This window comes from Crinia signifera, chromosome 2, assembly GCF_055691185.1.
Source record: "Crinia signifera chromosome 2, ASM5569118v1, whole genome shotgun sequence".
In the NCBI taxonomy this organism is placed as follows: Eukaryota; Metazoa; Chordata; class Amphibia; order Anura; family Myobatrachidae; genus Crinia; species Crinia signifera.
The window spans coordinates 295,708,388-295,725,276 of NC_139218.1; the positions used below are offsets into that span (position 1 = coordinate 295,708,388).

The 16,889-nt window shown below is 44.9% G+C and overlaps 1 protein-coding gene across 1 annotated transcript in view; it reads left to right on the forward strand.

Annotated features, from left to right (window-relative positions):
• The window catches only part of COMMD6 (COMM domain containing 6), a 33,874-nt gene continuing 16,985 nt past the window's right edge, over positions 1-16,889 (forward strand). Inside the window, exons 1-4 of the mRNA XM_083168853.1 lie at positions 1-171; positions 281-339; positions 2,452-2,517; positions 5,555-5,631. Coding sequence (XP_083024979.1) covers positions 129-171; positions 281-339; positions 2,452-2,517; positions 5,555-5,631 — 245 coding nt within the window. The 5' untranslated portion in view covers positions 1-128. The remainder of the gene's footprint in view (positions 172-280; positions 340-2,451; positions 2,518-5,554; positions 5,632-16,889) is intronic.

Consider the following 16,889-nt stretch of genomic DNA (forward strand, 5'->3'; position numbering starts at 1 on the left):
GAGATTGGTTTCCACAGACAGTTTCCTGATCGGTTGTGCCCGGAGTAAAGATGGTGCTGCCGGCACAGGTTCCAGTCACCTGATTTAGAGGAGCTCACGTGACTTAGGGGCTGGGATATGATGGTTATATGGTAGCAGCGGAGATGGGCGAGAGGGAGCTGCTCGGAGTTGGTGAGTATATTGGCGGCATTGGGCTAAAGTCGTTTGTGTCAGTGAGCTGCCGCCCCATAGCATCCGCTGGGCTGTTGTCGCACACCTACTCCAATTTTTTTGCTTGCAGGCTTGGAGAAGTCGGGGGATTTGATGAAGGCATTGCCAGCCGATCTGCTTGCTGAACTGGTACGTGTTTATCTCCTATCTGCTCCTGGTGTATATTGTCACAGGGGGTAAAAGCCAGGTCCTAGTTATGGCCATCGGTGTGGTTATTATCGATGGTTGCCATTGATGACTTTAATGTAATCGGCCATCGATAGTAGCATACAATGTGACGGATGAACATCGATTGGTTTTACCAATTGATGGTCATCTGTTTACTTTGACTAAATGGCCCGTGGGCCACTAAGAACATGTTGTTGGGACTTTCCCGGGTGTCTGGAGCCATACCTCCCAACGTTTGTGAATAGTAGAAAAACGAGAGTGGGAATTACTTTGGCGCTTCACTCAGGAACAGCTGCCTCACTATACTGTGGGTAAGATTCCCTAACACCCACGAAGAGGATTCAAGAGGAAAGTTCGTATAGTGGATAGGCGCCAGACCTTCTTCAATCAAAGAGAGAAAAAAAAGTAGTTAAATGAGCAACAGTGGTGAATACTTCGCTCTATTTGTCTTTTGAGTCCTAGGATCCTTTAGTGAAATTTATTTTCTCGGATTCTCTCGTTCCAGTAGATGGATGTAAAAAGAAGGAATGAAATGTGGGTTAGATTCAGAAAAAGGGTTAATGAAAACACTTTTTGGGAGGTATTCTTGGACTATTGCATACCTTAGTGAAAAGTAAGTGAGGGAACATCTGTAAAGGTATCTTTTTTTTTTTTTTTTTGTAGTAACCCCAGTTCTTATTAGGTAGGTGTTTTTTAGATGCGTATAAATTGCTTATGGTGGATATAAGTGATGGCGTAACAGTACTCGTTGTGTTCCGTGAATTGCTCCTCCCATATAGGTATCTTTCAATTAGGCGATGGGATCAGATTTTTTATTTAAACAATGGGTTAAAACATGTATAAAAATAATAGTTGGGTTTAAAAAAGGGGTCACAGCTATTCCTGGGGAAGTAGGTAGGTACTAACTTTGTCTATCTGGCCGTAGATTAAGCATCTACAGTATTTCATTCAGTGGTAGCATGTATACTGCAAAAAGCATTGGAGATAGTAAAGAGCCTTGCGGGACACTACATGGCAGTGGCACTGGTGACAATGCGAATACTCCAGAAGCAATCAATTTCCCATACCAGTTGCAGCTACAACTTAATATATAGTCACTCATTTGACCCTGCATGAATCTGTTCTTCTGCATTTGGCAGAGCCACAGAAGCGCCAATTAGCTTCTCGGGACGTTCTCCGTGTCAAGTAACCCGGGTAAGTATCATCTGCACAGCCCCTAACCCCGGATAAGCCCCTTGTCCAGCCCTGAGCATTTTCCATGTCAGATGGCTGGGGAACAGGACCCACATTTAAAAAAAAAAAAAAAAGCCCATTTACACCAAGCCCCGGGCCGGACAAGAGCTGCAATAACCCGGATCGAGGCTCTGGTGTAAAGGGGTATATGTATTAAGGTTAAGTGAAAAGTTTCAGGTTTCTTCACAATGCGAGGGAGTTCAAAACTTGTTAAGACCCTGAAAAATAAGCAGTTGGCTACTGTAGTAAAGAGCACAGGTTCCAAAATGATGTCCTCAAGGCACCCTAAGGCTGGTTTCACACACTCCGGCTCCTGCCGGACGGTGAAATCCCGCACGGCCAGGGAGCCGTGCCGCACACATTAGTTGTGAATGGACACTATTGTGTCCATTCACACGGCACGGCCCGGCCGCACGGTTGCAGCCGGATCCCACCACTGGAAGGGACGGCTGCCGGGCTGTGGCCATCCCCTCCATGATAAACTAGCGTGTGCGGCACGGCTCCCTGGCCGTGCGGGATTTCACAGTTCCGGCAGGAGCCGGAGTGTGTGAAACTAGCCTAAAGGTCCCGGTTTATCCATGCTTGGCTAAAGGTGACTTAATTAGTACCAGTTTGTGCTGAACCATGGCTATACTTAAAACATGAACCACATTTGGGAAATTCTGGTATAGAGTATATGAAAAGGTATTTAAAGGCCATATTCACTTCCAGTCCTTTATTATGTTTTGTATATGAACAAAATACTGTTGCTAGCTGATGATATACATTCTTGATATTTACAGCTTGGAGCTTATGTGACTATATGCTGATGGTAATATTTTCTGCTTTTATTTTTTTTAGTGTCAGCATGTTATTAAACATCTACTGTGTGAGAATTATGGTGTAGATCAATCCCTTCTCTGTCAGGTGAGTACTAGTTCCTGGGGGGACTCTGCTCTTTGTGGGCCAGCTGTTTCACGCTTTAAAAAGTGATAAAATGGAGTGATAAACAACCAGCCAATCGGCTCCTACCTGTCCTTTTTCAAACTGAGCCTGTAACATGGCAGGTAGGAGCTGATTGGCTGGCTGTTTATCACTCAGTTTTATCACTTTTTGAAGCTTGATATATCTGACCGTGTATGTGAAGGGATTATTTAGGCTCAGTTCTCCATTCATGTGGCATAAAATGGTGAAGTATGTTAATTATTTATTATTGTTTAAATATTTAAGTGTATTCATTTCGTAAATGGTTATTCTGTTTGAATGATCTATGCAGGTATATTTAACCCCTTCCCGACATTTGACGTACATTTACGTCATGGTCGGGATGTACTTCCCGACACATGACGTAAATGTACGTCATGACTTTAAACTGTCACCGCGTCTATAGACGCGGTGACAGAGGGACGATGGCTGCTGTCCCTGACAGCAGACATCTTTCCTCATTGCCCAGGGGGGGCAGCGATGCCCCCCCCCCCTCGGCGATCGTTGCGATTGGCTGTTCAAATGTGAACAGCCAATTGCAGCGTTTACTTTGTTCTGTGTATAATTTGGTCTCTGCTGCCCCCTAGTGTCCAAAAAAAATAAAAGGAATTTGAAATAATGATGGGAACATAAAGTAGACATATGATCTTTGTTAGTTATGAACTATTTTGAGTGGTATGATTATTTGTCTCACAAGCAGAAAATGTAACATTTTGCAAATTGCAAAATGTTCAATTTTTTTACTACATTTTGGTATTTTTCACAAAAAAAAAAGACTGTATCGACCAAAATTTACCACTATCTTAAAGTGCAATGTGTCACGAGAAAACAATCTCAAAATCACTGGGATAAGTAAAAGCAAAAAAAAGTTATCCCACATAAAGTGATACATGTCAGATTTGAAAAAAAGGGCTCTGTCAGGAAGGCAAAAACAGGCTGCGGTGGTAAGGGGTTAAAATATTCATTGCCACAGGAAACACAAACTAGTACTGATCTAAATAATCTGATTAACTGTTTACAATCCGCTGGACTCTTGTCAGTTTGTTCCAGTGACTTGTGTTGAATGTTGCCCATACCCAAAAGGCTTGTAAATCCTGGTCATCAACTCTGTTTCATTTATAACCCCTGATCCTGAACAGTGCCCTTTTCTATCTACCTGTATCTATACTTATATAGTAAAACTAACTGGTGATCAGTATGTCATCGGTAAGGTTTCTGGCATACTGGTAGATTTGAAGCTATTCTATGCTAGGCCTAACCCCACCACTCTGCACTTGTCTTTTTTTGGTACTGCTTAGTTCTCCTTTCCTGGACTGTACCATGTCAGTTTCGGTGGGAGCCATTCAGTGGCTCTCCCACTGTATGTGTTGATCAATGGACCTTCATAGCACACTATTATGTAGGTGTAAACTGTGTCTATCCATTAGGACATAGTTTATTCAGAGTCTGGAAAGAGGGGGGATATGAAGGAGACAGAATACAGGCCATGTTGGGGACCACGACTAATACGTAGTATGTTACGACTCCAAAATACACTGTTACATTAGCAAAGGGGATCTGAACTGTTGCTTCATTTTGTTCTAGCCCTGTTCAATTCCACCACATTCAAGTGTGGCATACTTTTTTTGAGCAAAACACAAATTACAAAAAAAGCTGGGTACACACACACTGTACAAACTGGCAATGTTGTGTTCTGCAATTACTGTCACTGAAAATCATAGTGTGCCCCCTCAAATTCTCCCAATTCATTATGGGACAATTCCACATCTGACAATGTATCAATACAAGCTGAATTTAACACTGTCATTATACAAAAAGGGTCTTGCATTGCGTATGATGATGCAATGTTATCAGGTATGTGCACACAGCTTAAGACTCTTACATGTACAGTACCTTTTAAGATTTGACTTGAAGAAGAAAAAAATATCATGGTTCTTAATATCTGTTGCTATTCTAATTGCTAACATGCTTTAAGCTGGGGATACACTATACTACATTTCAAATTAATTTCCCGATAATGACCAATCAATATGACAAATTTGTTTTATCGTACAATGGCCCTTATTCTGGTTCACTCTCAAATGCAAATGTGGGGCAGATGTAACTTGTGCAGAGAGTTAGATTTGGGTGGGGTTTTACTTCAAAGTGAGAGCTATATTGCAGTGTAAAAATAAAGCTGTCATTATTTTCCCTGCACAGAAACAAAATAATTCATCTAAATCTCTCTGCACATGTTACAGCTGCCCCACCTGCAGTGCACATGGTTTTGTTCATTTGAGAAGGAATTCGCTTTTGTGAGTGAACCAGAATAATGGCCAATGTGAACTCAATCGATTGTCGGTGATGTGTGCTTCCAGGGGTCACTAGGGTTATTCCAAGTTTAATGTACATGCAGCTCAGTCTGGTGATGTCGCTAGTGATGCCGTGTTGCTGAACACGTCACCCACCCCCTGCTGCAGCTCTATTGCTGCCGACATTGTAAAGTGTGTATGCACGAACTGATTCCAAATTCCAATGCTAGGGAGCTAGACAGTATCTGGAAAAACTATTGTGCTGCCCTCATTGCCTGTTGGAACACTAGTACCTTCTGCATGCTCCTTGTCCCAGTGTACTCCTTTTACTAACCTACACAAGGAAAAGTAATCGAATGTAAGATTTCTTAACATCTAATTTTATATAAATATTAATAATTCTCAATGCTGAAATAAGAAGAAATATAGTGACAGAAGACAGGAAAAGCCTCCACTGTTTATAGTATTAGTTTTTAAATCAATGAACAATGTGTAAACCTCACAAAGGAGATCAAATCATGGTACAGAAAGTGTTACACCTACAGCTTTATAGGCAAATTGGGGAATTGCCCCAAACAATAGTAGATGTGAGACCCATATCTTTAGAGGTCTGTTTTTTTATTTCTATGTATTTATATATTTATTATTATTAATAATCCCCTTCTTTTTTTTTTTTTTTTTTTTAACAGAGGCTCCAAACCGCTGGGGTGGAAACCAATGCGGATGAAGTTAGACATGTCCTAAATACATTGAGCTGTCTCTTCAGGTATATTTCTACTATTGACTGGTTTTTAATTGAATACCCACAGAGATTGCTCACTGACTACTAGAACTGGTTCTGCTTTGCATTTACAGTGTGGCAGAATAGTGGGCATTAAAGTGAGGAGACGGTGGTAGGGCGACACCAATGGGTCCTCATTTATTTATTTATTAACAGTTTCTTATGCAGCGCAGCAGATTCCGTTGCGCTTTACAATTGTAATCAGAGATAATACAAACTGGGTAACAACAGATAAACTTGGAGGTAGGAGGGCCCTGCTGCAAGCTTACAATCTATAGGGACATAGGAGGGAAACGCAAGGACAGGCGTCAGTAATAGCATAGCTTGTAGGTCCAGAATGGAAACTATATAATACATAAGTGCCTCAGAGGGTTATGCGTATGCAACTTAAATATGATAGGCTTGCCTGAAGAGGTGAGTTTTCAGGGAACACTTGAAAGTTTGGAGGCTAGTGGAGAGTCTTATTGTGCGTGGAAGGGCATTCCATAGGGTGGGAGCAGCACAATGAAAGTCCTGTAATAGTGAATGCAGGGCTGTGGAGTTGGAGTCAGAGCAAATTTCGAGTACCTGGGGTCGGAGTCGGCAAACAATGCACTGACTCCGAAAATTATAATTAATGACTTCTCTACTGTAAGAATAAAGACCAATGCATGCAGTGCCTCACGTAACCGCAAAACGAACATGTAAAGTGACCGTGAAAAAACATGCTTTTCATGTGCTTCACTATATGGCACGCAGCGCACAATTTGGAGCACCAATACTTATAAATGTATTCTCCATATGGGGGCGTGGCCTGGCAGCCATTAGAGGGAGACGTGGCTCCGATCAGCTCCAGCACAACTCAGGCTGAAAGCTCCATCCCAGGCCCCTACAGACCTCAGCCACCGGCAACACTGCTTCCCAGAGACCCCCAGAGGCTAGCGGAACTTCCAGCGGGCGGCAGCAGAGTCGGGGCGGCCGTTTACGGCCGTTCGCGGATTGCGGCCTACCCGATCCCCGGAAGCCGCGGCCTAGATTTCAACAGCCGGCCGCGCTGCGGGCTCCACAGCGGACGTCTGCCGCGAAACAGCGCGCGAAGACGCCAGCGCTCACCCCCTGCTCAAGCAACCACCCGGAGACCCCCCCAGCGCCACACAAGGTCTGTGTCCGCCCCCACCCTCACAAAACCCCGCTATTAACCCCAGCTCCTGGCCCTCTGAGCGGCGGCCATCTTGAAGGTGGCAGAGTGAAACGCTGCTGCACACAGACAGCTCTGTGGTCTGAGCAGCTGCTGCTCTCTGCCCTTCTGTACAAAAAAAAACTACCTGTCGCCCTCCCTCTGCCCTGCTGAGTGTGGATGGTGCCTCTCAGGCAGGGAAACCATCAGCCACCCCTGGACTATCAACCAGCTCTCCTGCAGTCCTCAGTGCAGAGGACAAAGAGCAGTATTACAAGAGACTGACCCCCCCACCCCACACTCAAATATCTGGCTATATTATTATAATACCAGAACCTGCATTGGGCCCACACTGCGTCCCCCTTTGCTTCAACTGAGACAGCCCCGCCCACAGCGCAGATCACAGCGTGGCAAAATAACAGCTACCCATCAACATACTGAAGATCAGACGCAACTTATACACCCCGCTCAGAGCCCCGCCAAGTGGGTGGGGGGCCCACCTGCCGCCCGGAGAATACAACCCCATAGCAGAAACCGGAGATGATGACCTCACTCCACACTGACCCGCCCTCCCACTTGAGATGATTGGCCCGAAGAACTGTTGATGCCAGGCCGATGAGGGGACGCGGCCGGGACTTCGCCACGCTACTCTTTTACTACTCTTAGCTACCAACCCAGCGGCCCTATGACCGCCTAGATGTGAACTGCCTTCTCACCAGCATGGTCAAGTCTGGTAAAAAGAAAGTAAGCACCCCGAAACCAAAAGCGAATCCGACCTTGAGAGATCTGAGACCCTTTTTACTCTCTGCCATACCGAGTGACTCTGAAACTAACACCCCCCCAAGCCCACTTCTCAACTGCTCCTCTACACCCCCTTCCCTCAAGACAATGGAACAACCCTCTTCCCCCACCCAAGGAGAACCCACTCTCAAGGAACTCATGGCGTACATGAAAACCTTACCCACCGAACAATATATACAAAACATCATGCGTAAGGAGTTGGCAACGATCAAGCAAGATGTAACTCAACTAACTGAAAGAGTGGATGTCCTCGAGGACCATCAGGAGTCTGCTGACACATTCACAAAATCCCTCTGCGAAGTCATCGCAGCCCAAACACTCGAAATCAAATCCCTCAGAACACGGGTCCTAGACCTGGACAACAGAGGCCGACGTAATAACATCAGAGTAAGAGGTATCCCCGAAGACGTCCCCCCGGCAAACCTCATAGATGTCTTAACTAAGATCTTCAACGAGGTCCTGGGGAAAGACTCTTCAAACACTATCACCTTTGATCGAGCACACCGAGCGCTCAAACCAAGAGGTCTCTCTGCAGACCGCCCAAGAGACGTTATATGCCGCCTGCACTATTTCTCCCAAAAGGAAGAGATAATGAATAAAGTGAGGAGATTAGACGGGCTAACTTTCAACAGCGAACCCATTGCCCTATACCAGGATCTTTCCTGGCACACCCTCCAGCAGCGGAAAACTCTCAAACCCATCACCGACGAGCTACGAAAACGCCAACTAAAATACAGATGGGGATTCCCCTTTCAACTACAAGTAGCATTGTCGGGGAAAACCTACTCCCTACAATCTCCCTCAGATCTCCCAACCTTTTGCTCTGGCCTCGGCCTTCCCCCCATGAAGATTCCGGATTGGGAATTTAACCCACCAGACTTGACCCCTCCTCAGCTGAACAAAAATGGAACACCATGGCAAACTACTCGAGACTCTAGCAAGAAATCCTCCATGGCTCAGGCCTGCATCCAGAACATTCCCGCCAAAGACCCATCACCCTCTGGGTCGACATGATTATCTCCCAGACTCCAGCGATCCATGGACTTCCCGGGTGTCGACGGTCGGGTGAGACAAACCCTTTCACCTGCTCACCAAAAAAAAAACCCGTCTAATGACGCCCCTACTATATATTTGTGAGACAGACTGGTCTCCGCCGTTCTTTTTTGTTCCTTTATAACAAAGTTTAAATGTTTTTTTTTTTTTTTTTTTTCTCTTACCATTAAGTTAGGGTTGGTTTAACTAACACTGTAATTATCTTCTTGAAGTGTACTATGCAACACTCTCAATGTGGCGCCCCAGGCGGCGTCCCCTAGTTACCCCCAAACCCCGCACTTGGCCTACTTGGCCCAATGGGACACCGAATGTACAATACAACAGGTTGTCTCATGGCGGGTTGTTACATATTACTGATGTTTATTTTTCTTGTACTTTTTTACCCTTTGTTTTCCCTCATCCCACCCTCATATACTCTTGTCCCCTTAGTCCAATCCGAACGTCCTTCTGCTGAACCATACCCTACCCAGGATGTCAAGTCCAGGTAAACTTAAAATTGTCTCATTCAACGCTGGGGGCCTGAGCATCCCTGAAAAAAGATCTCAATTACTGAATATGCTTTGGTCGGAGAGGGTGGATGTAGCTCTGATACAAGAAACTCACTTTAAAGGATCCGCACGTCCTCCCTCCCTGACCAATTATAGATTCCCCTCAGCATACTACTCAAACAACCCTGACAGCAAAACGAAAGGTATAGCTGTTGTATTCTCACGATCCCTACAAGTTACGGAAATCAAGACTCATAAAATAGTCCCAGGTAGAATACTGGTAGTCACTTGCACAATCTTCTCCAGTCCCTACACATTCATAGCCCTCTATGCCCCTAACAGCAATCAATCTACATTTCTTAGCTCCCACTTACCAAAATTAGAACCTCTATATAAGGGAACTGTTATTTTAGGAGGTGACCTCAATTGGACCATGGATCCACCGGTAGACACCTCCCCCCCCCCTCGCCTAGATTTTCAATTCGCAAACATAAACAAGTAAGGAAGCTATTACACAACTCACAACTAGCTGACTCGTGGAGAGTTTTGAACCCTAATGGCCTCGACTATACCTTTTTCTCCCATCCGCACCAAACTTACTCCCGACTAGACTACCTATTTATTAGCCACAGACACCTCCCACAGATAATCCAAGCCGATATCGGATCGATCCATCTATCAGACCACGCCCCAGTTTTTCTGACCCTAGCGACTTCCTATCGCAACCCAGCCCAATGGTCTTGGCGCCTCAATGAATCTCTCCTTCAAGACAAATATTGCAAATCCGAACTAGATAAAACCTTAGCCGACTACTTCTCTATCAACGAGACAGACGAGGTATCCAAAACGACCCTCTGGGAAGCGCATAAATGCGTAATGCGAGGAAAACTGATCCAACTAGGCTCATATATGAAAAAATCTAGATCATCAGCTGTAGAATCACTACTGCAAAAAATTCACCTCCTAGAAACTCGCCACAAATCCTCCCTAGCACCCGGCGACCTCCTAGACCTAGCTGAAGCCCGCGACCAACTGAAAAAACTACTCAACCTTAAAACTCAAGCATCCATACGAAAATGTAAATACAGATACTATCAGTGGGGCAACAAGCCTGGACGCCTACTGGCGCAGGCTCTTAGGGCCCAGAAAACAGCCTCCTTTATTTCAAACATGAAAAATAAATCAGGTACACTCTGCTTTAAAACACCGGAAATTGCAGCCTGTTTTAAAGAATACTACTCGGCGCTATACAACCTCTCAGACCCATCCTCAACAACAAACCCTATCCCAAACCTAATTAACTCTAAACGATATCTAGAAAGGGTCGCATACCCCACACTCCCGTCGGCAGCTAGAACCTCCCTAGAGGAGCCCTTCACTACACTGGAGGTAGACCGTGCCATAGCCTCTCTGCCTTCAGGCAAAAGCCCCGGCCCGGACGGATTCCCGGCAACATACTACAAAACCTTCGGGGATGTTCTTACCCCTAAAATAGTCCAAGTCTTTAACTCCATAACAGCTACCCACTATTTCCCCCCTCAGTCCCTAGAAGCTCAAATCACTGTAATCCCAAAACAAGGAAAAGATCCCTCAATCTGCCCCAGCTACAGACCAATATCCCTGCTCAACGTAGATCTAAAACTATATGCAAAATTACTGGCCACTAGACTGAACGAATTTCTCCCCATGCTCATACACAATGACCAAGTCGGCTTCGTTCCCGGCCGCGAGGCAAAAGACAACACTACAAAAATAATCTCTCTAATTCATCTAGCCTCCAAGAGCCAAATCCCCACCATTTTACTGTCAACCGACGCCGAAAAGGCTTTCGACAGGGTCAACTGGGACTTCATGAGGGCAGTGCTGGAACACATTGGGTTAGGGCAGGTGTCACTCCATAGAATACTGGCTCTTTACTCACGACCCTCTGCCAGAGTTAAAGTAAACGGAACCCTATCTGACACTTTTTCCATTAGCAATGGTACAAGACAGGGTTGCCCACTCTCCCCCCCCATCTTTGTCTTATGTATCGAAGCCCTCGCTAGGGCAATTAGGAAGAATAACCAAATCACAGGCCTACAAGTTGACGACACCAATTATAAACTAGCCCTATTCGCAGACGATGTCCTGACAATCCTTACACAACCCTCCCACTCACTCCCACATTTTATGCAGGAACTGAACACGTTTAGCGCCCTTTCCAATTTTAAGGTGAATACCACTAAATCATATGCCCTAAACATCTCCGCACCTCCCAAAGAAATAACTGCCCTAAAAGCCCTCTATCCATTTATTTGGAAAGACTCCCATATCAGTTACCTGGGAGTCCAACTCCCTAGAGATCTCTCTCAACTATTCACCCTAAACTTCCATCCCATCCTCAAAGCTATCAAAAAGGATTTTTGCAGTTGGCAATACAAAACAATCTCATGGTTAGGTCGTATCGGCGTTGTCAAAATGAACACACTCCCTCGCCTACTGTATCTCCTTCAAGCGCTCCCGATTAAGATCCCAGACTCCTGGTTTCAGACCATCCAATCCCTGATCCAACAGTTTATCTGGGCTCGCAAAACCCCCAGGATTAGCAAATCCACCCTGGTGCGGTCAACCGCTCAGGGTGGATTCCAACTTCCGGATGTTAGAAAATATCACCAAGCCATCATGCTAAGCAGGGTCCTAGATTGGACACGAAGTAGGGAGCTCAAACAATGGGTGGTTTTGGAGGGACTATACGCCCAACAGTACCCCGAAATTTTCCCCTGGCTTCCATCCCTTCCTAGACTCCCACATCAGCACCCGACCATCTCCCCTACATTGAAGGCATGGAAGCTCTTACGCAAGAAACCGAGGATTTCCTCAGACATAGGCCCCCTCACATCTTTCCTGGGGAACCCAGCTTTCACACCAGGCATTACTCTCTCCCACTACAAACCGTGGGCCCTGGAGGGCCTCTTTAGGCTAGGCCAACTAACACAAAACTCGGTAGTGCTGCAATTCTCTGACATCCGGAAAAAATGGGATATCCCACAATCAGACTTCTGGAAATATCTCCAGGTTAGGCATTTCCTTCACACAAAGAACACACTAAAACAGGCCTCTAGAGAACTATCCCCCTTCGAGAGACTATGTATCTCCCCTGCTCACCCTAAACATATAATATCTTCCCTATACCAAATCCTACAACAACATACTCCTCAGGAAACCATGCCCTTTCTCAGGAAGTGGGAAAAAGACCTAGATATCAAAATCACAGAGAGGGAATGGGAGGCTATCTTCATGAAAACCCATACAAGCTCCATATGCACTCAAGTCAAAGAAACCCAATATAAACTTCTGATGAGATGGTACAGACACCCATCCCTTCTCCACACAATATCCCCGTCAAACTCCCCTACCTGCTGGAGGTGCCGGAAAGATTTGGGCACCATGGTTCATATATGGTGGTCATGCCCTCTAATTCAACCATTCTGGAGGGAGGTAGTCTCCGTGTCATCGGACATTACACTCACTCCTATCCCCACCAACCCCTCCTTCTGGTTGCTAAACCACTCAACTATACCGCTTTCCTCACATAAAAAATCCATACTACGGCACCTAAGCAACGCAGCCCGTGCAGTAATCCCTGCTCTCTGGAAGTCCCAGAATCCACCCACCCGTCTTACCTGGTTTTCGAGGATAGACTATTACATGAACATGGAGGACTTGCTCCTCAGCTCTAAAGATAGGATGTCAGAATTCACGGCCATTTGGCTTCCATGGTTAAACTACAAATCTTCCAACCCATACAAAGACTATATGGTGGCCCATGGAAGACCCAATCAATCCTCTCTTCCATCACTTTGCGACCCTACGACTAATTAAAAGCTACTATTAAGGATTGGACAACCCCCTCACCCCCCCCCCCCCTCCTCCCACTCAACTTTAGAAACCCTCCATCCCGGAACCCCCCCCCCCCCCCCTCCTATCTTTCCCTGGTTATAAGATTACCCTTGTATGTTATGCTGTTAAATTTGAGACTGCAATACTGTAACGATTATTGTAAATGTAATGCCAACTTCTGTAACCTAAATCATTCGCAAAGATACATGTTACTACTTCTCTAATCTCTGTACTTGAATACTTTAACTCAATAAAAACAGAATTTAAAAAAAAAATAAATGTATTCTCCCTTGTAGTTTACAACTTACTTCCAACGTTCAATAAGGTTTTCAATACCTCGAAAAATTCATTCAACCAAGCTCTCCCACCATACGCACAACATCTTTTTACGTGGATGAAGATCTTGTTTTATGTGCGGGGTCGTTTGTTTACCTTGGCTAACCCATTCCTTACACTGGTTCATATTGATGTACAGGCACCATTTTTCGTCACCAGTAATGATTCGGTAAAGAAATCGTTCCTTGTGTCCGTGAATTGAACGGTGACGAGCAAGCAAACTGGGGGACAAACATTGTGTTTGTCCTTTGCTTAAACTGTTCAATACAGTAGACTGTTGGCTTCCCAGCCTCTAGTTTCTGTAGTAATAATATGTATGTTGCCTTTCTTTCCATCAAGGAATGTATCAAATACATTCGCATATTAATACAGAGGAGTCGGGTCAGCCGTATGAGGAGTCGGGGTCGGACCAATTATCTACCGACTCCACAGCCCTGAGTGAATGGGAGATAGTGATCCATGCAGAAAAGAGACGCACATCTTGTGCACAGCGGAGTGGTTGAGATGGGAGATATTTTGTGATCAGTAAAGAGATATATGCTGGTGCAGAATGGTTAATAGATTTGTATGCTAGTAGAAGTGTTTTATATTGAACACAGTAAGATACAGGCAACCAATGGAGGGACTGGCAGAGCGGATCAGCAGACGATGAGTGTCTTGCAAGGAAGATCAGCCTAGCAGCAGCATTTAAAATGGATTGCAGTGGTGAGAGTCTGTTCTTGGGAATACCAGTTAGAAGACTATTGCAATAAGCAATGCGGGATATAATGAGTGCATGGATAAGAGATTTGGTAGTGTCTTGTGCGAGATAGGGGTGTATTTTGGATATGTTTTTTAGATGCATGTAACAAGGTTTTGAGACAGATTGAATGTGGCGAACAAAGGACAGTTCAGTGTCAAGTATGACCCCTAGGCAACGAGCTTGTGGGGTAGGGTAGATAGTAGAGTTGTCAACAGTGATGGAGATCTGAGGATTGAAACTCTTCTTAGCTGGTGGGCATGTAAGTAAGTAATTCAGTTTTGGAAATAGGTAGAATTATACTCACCGATAATTCCTTTTCTTCCTAGAGATCCCATGGCAGCCAAGACCTTGGGATTTCATCCCTCTCCCTTCAGATAGACAGGCTGTTTTTTTCTAGGACCTCCCCCTTCCTGCATAAATGGGCGCACCTCCCCTTTCTCCTTGTCTTTTTGAGTGTCTCCTTATATCTCGGTCCTGAAAAAAACACAAGGAGAGGGCAAACTAATGGCTGCCATGGGATCTCTAGGAAGAAAAGGAATGATCGGTGAGTATAATTCTACCTTTCTTCTACGATCCCCATGGCAGCCAAGACCTTGGGATAATACCAAAGCAGAAAAGAGGGAGGGACACATAAGTGCTGAATAATAATTTCTTTATTCACTCATGGTGCTATGGAGAACCTTTTCCCCAAAGTTTGATCGTGACACATTCAGTGCGTAATGCCTGGAAAACGTGTGTATTGACTTCCAGGTTGCTGCATTGCAGATATCCTTCACCGAAGCCTGCGCCTTCCTTGCCCATGAAGTCGCCATGGCCCTAGTGGAGTGTGCCTTTATGATACCTGGAACTTCTTGTCCTTCTTGTTTGTAGACAAACGAAATGAGCTCGCGGATCCACCTTGACATGGTCTGTTTTGAAGGAGACATCCCCTTCTTTGCCCCTTCTGTGATTATGAATACATTTTTTGATTTTCTGATCTCCTTGACTCGATCCATGTAGATCGTGATACTTCTCACTAAGTCAAGGGTATGCCATTCTTTTTCCATTTCTCCCTTTGGTTCAGGGTAGAAAGCTGGAAGTGTTATCTCTTGATTGAGATGGAAGGTACTTACTACCTTAGGTAGGAAATCGGGATGTGTGCGTAACACCACTCTGTCCGAAAATATTCTTAAGTAAGGTTCTTCAGTGTAAAGAGCTTGTAACTCGCTGATCCTTCTAGCGGAAGTGACAGCCACTAAGAACAATATTTTCCAGTTCATATACTTCATATGGACTTCCTGTAAGGGCTCGAATGGTTCTTTTGTCAATGCTTTTAATATCATATTGAGATCCCAGGGAGCTACCAATGACCTTACTGCCGGACGCAGTCTTTTGACTGCATTGCAGAACTTTCTTATCAGGTCTTCTTCAGCCAATTTTTTATTGAGTAAGACACTGAGAGCTGAAATTTGTACTTTCAATGTGGATGTTGCCAACCCTGAGTCAAAGCCTAAGTACAAGAACTGCAGAACCTGGGCTGTGGATGACTGTTCTATGTCAGTAGCCGACCCTTTCCAACGAATAAAGGCTTGCCAGACTCGGTAATATACCAGCGATGAAACCTCTTTCCTGGCGTTTAATAGTAAACTGACTACTTGGTCCGACAGTCCTCTGCTTTTTAGTAGCCCCCTCTCAATTTCCATGCCTTCAGAGATAATTTTCCTGGATCTTGAAACAGAACTGGACCTTGGTGCAGTAGGTTCGGTATGCTCGGAAGAGTCAGGGGTTCTTGAATGGCTAACTTCAGGACTGTGGAAAACCATGACCTTCTCGGCCAGAATGGCAGGATCACAATTACTGTCACTTGATCCTCTATAATCTTTTTTAACACCCTGTGGATCAGTGGGAAGGGGGGAAAAACATACCCCAGGCGAAAGTTCCAAGGAACTGAGAAAGCGTCTATTGCAGATGTCTGATGATGATAATATCTTGAATAGAATATCTCTACCTTTTTGTTGGAGTTTGATGCCATTAGATCTATGTCTGGCTTCCCCAATGTTGCAGTTATGTGTTGGAATACCTTTGCATCCAATTCCCATTCTCCGGGTGAGATTTTGCTTCTGCTCAGGAAATCTGCCAACGTATTGTCTTTTCCTGGAACAAAGACTGCGGTCAGTGAGAAAACATTTTCTTCTGCCCACGTCATAATCTTCAAGATAACTGACATGAGGTCCTTGCTCCTTGTTCCGCCTTGGTGATTTAGATGTGAGACCACTGTGAGGTTGTCTGAGAAAACCCTCAAATGTTTTCCTTGAACTTCCTGATAGAAGTGCTTTATCGTTTTCCAAATTGCTTCCGCCACTCTCCAGTTGGAAGACTTGAGACTTTCTGCCCTTGTCCATGTCCCTTGAGTTGTCTGATGAGCCATATGAGCTCCCCAGCCCAACGAACTTGCATCGGTTGTGACCACTAGAAATTGAGGAAGGGAAAGAGACACCGCTCTTCTCTCTATTTCTGCTTCTTTCCACCATCTGAGTGACTCTTTTACTTGTAGAGACAGTTTTATATTTGTCTCTAGAGCTGTTCCCGCTTTTACATAAGGAAGGATGGCCCATTGGAGAGTTCTGAGCCTCCAGTGAGCCCAAGGTACTGTTCCTATGGATGACATCATCATACCCAGCATTTTTAGACCTGTTCTTAGAGGTACATGACTTGATTGCATCAGTTCTTTGGCATTCTGTCTTATCTTTTGACATCGCTCTTTTGACAGTTTGACTTCGAATTTTCTGGAGTCTATTATCAGCCCTAA